Below are 2,108 nucleotides of genomic sequence, written 5' to 3'. Positions count from 1 at the left end.
GAGAAGAACGAGTCGTATTACCTGTACACAGTCAGCTCTAGGCCGCTGTAGCACAGTCAGTACACGATGAAATACAAGTCGCGTCGCACATACCTCACTGTTCGGGAGAAGAACGAGTGAGGCAGTGCAACGGATCACTAGCTATTTATGCGTCCGCTCCGTCGCCCTGATCCGCGGATCGACAAGACGGTGTGAATTTCCTTCTCCAAGCGGGCCCGCACTTCTTCGATGTTCTCAGGAATCACTGCGTACTCCTTTTTTCGCTGCGTCGATGAACTCGCGCATGAGCTGTGCCGTGGTACTCCCCGCGAGTGGAGGGTGATTATGGGTAAGCAGCACCTCGGCCCCACTAGGCGGCGTGGCGCTTTGCAACGCGTCAGACAAGGGGCAGCCAGACGAAGCAGTCGCACTTACCGCAACGTCGTCATGGGAAGAAGAGAAAAGGTTAAGCGATGGCTGTGTACTGTCACAGGTTCTGTCATGTGATGTGATCAATCCTTGGTTCCATCGTTGGCCTTACTGGTTAACGAGACACAGGGACTCAATATGAATAAATAGCGGGCTCAAATTGACACAATGCCTGCCTCCTCCGCCAATATCTGCATCCCCAAGTGCTTGCTCATGAACCGCACCTGCTGGAACGCCCCCAGCGCAAACCACAGCCCTCTTCGTCCCGTCGGCCGAAACGCGCGGCGCATCTCGCCCCTCCGCATCCATGCCCCAGACCGGCGCGTCGGCCGGCCACGCGCCGAGGATGTCCGCGTACCGCTCGGTCAGCGCGCCGTAGCCCGTGCTAGAAGCAGAAAAGATGATGAGTGTGAGTGGATGGATGTGAAGCGGGTGCACCCACGCAAGCACGACGACGTCTGCTTCAATCTTGGACCCATCCGCGAAGACGACGGCGTCCCGCTCAAAATGCGTGATATCGACGCCCTGCTTCACCTGCAAAATTGCAAAGAATCAGTGCATGCCACGTGAAATTCGTATAAAGCCCACCTTGACCTTGCCGTCGATGATGAGCTGGGCACAACCCATATCGAGTACTGTACAGTCGTCAATCGAAACTCCGCCTTCATCATGGATCACGGCATACATGTTCCCGATGCGACTCTCTACGAACACAATCTCATCAGCTTCCCCGATAAGTCTTTCAATGAACCCACTCACATCGAACAAAAAACCAATCAACCCCGACTCCCCGCCGCCCGGGGTGACTAAGGCTTGGTTTTATAAAATTTTTGGCCTTAACAAACGGTTTGTAAAAAAATCTCCCCAAAACCCTGTTTATAAACCGGTTTTTAGGTTTTATAAACACTTCAGGCTAACAAGCCCAACTGCGCCTCGCGCCATATGATTTTCATATATTTGTCAAGCTGAAATACTACTAATAGTAGTCCCAGGTGAGGCCCAGAAGTTTCCCTTCAATATCTACTATCTCAGCTAAATTTTATGTGGTAGAATACTTTTGATGGCAGAGATGTCACATGTTGGCTGACGGTCACACTAGTGTCACATTGTTTACAAACACCCTCTTCCCAGAATACCTGTTTATAAACATATAAAACAGGGGTGTTTATAAACCGGTTTACAAACACCCCTATATAAACCAAGCCCTAGGGGTGACCTCCCACTTCAGCTTCATCCCCGCCCTCTCCAAACCATCCAGCATTTCCCGGTCCATCGCCTTCAGTCGCTGCGTGATCCCAGGCGCGCGCTCGAGTACCAGCGCCGGCGGAGTCGAATTGTTCACCAGGTCCGCGTCGGGCGGCGGTATAGTGCGCGGGGTACCCTGGCCGAAAAAGAAGCGTTTCCGCCGAACGTGCGGAGAGGACGCAGGTTGCGCTGCGCTGGACCATCGTCACCTTCGAGGAGTTCATGATACATGCAATATAAATGAATGAATGAGAAGACTGACCTCTGCGGCGCCTTTGGCAACGAAATCCTGGCACATATCTGCCCCAGAGTTACACTGTACCACGTATTAGTCTTCTCGATGGCTCAATACGCGCAACACCTACCGCGCCGATAACAACAACCCGCTTGCCCTTGGACGGCGCTGCACTTTTATGGCCGTCCGAATGGTACACCGGGCCATGGAAGTCCGTCAT

General features: G+C 53.0%; 2 protein-coding genes across 2 annotated transcripts; both read right to left on the bottom strand.

The window, feature by feature from the left end:
* Nucleotides 1-234: 234 nt before the first annotated feature.
* On the bottom strand, nt 235-1,095 carry MIND_00387700 (uncharacterized protein; the record flags this gene model as incomplete). The annotated part of the gene is made up of 3 exons (XM_037360708.1): nt 235-463; nt 521-942; nt 997-1,095. The coding sequence occupies 3 exons, from the start codon at nt 1,093-1,095 to the stop codon at nt 235-237; spliced, it is 750 nt and encodes a 249-aa protein (XP_037223593.1).
* Nucleotides 1,096-1,613: 518 nt separating this feature from the next.
* MIND_00387600 (uncharacterized protein) lies at nt 1,614-2,108 on the bottom strand (the record flags this gene model as incomplete). Its single annotated transcript, XM_037360707.1, has 3 exons — nt 1,614-1,862; nt 1,916-1,969; nt 2,019-2,108. 3 exons carry the CDS (start codon nt 2,106-2,108, stop codon nt 1,614-1,616), a joined length of 393 nt encoding a protein of 130 aa, XP_037223592.1.

This window comes from Mycena indigotica, assembly GCF_014461135.1.
Source record: "Mycena indigotica strain 171206Taipei chromosome Unknown Mind.scaff0003, whole genome shotgun sequence".
In the NCBI taxonomy this organism is placed as follows: domain Eukaryota; kingdom Fungi; phylum Basidiomycota; class Agaricomycetes; order Agaricales; family Mycenaceae; genus Mycena; species Mycena indigotica.
Note: the sequence above shows the minus strand (reverse complement) of the source record. Positions and strands in the feature narration are given on the sequence as shown.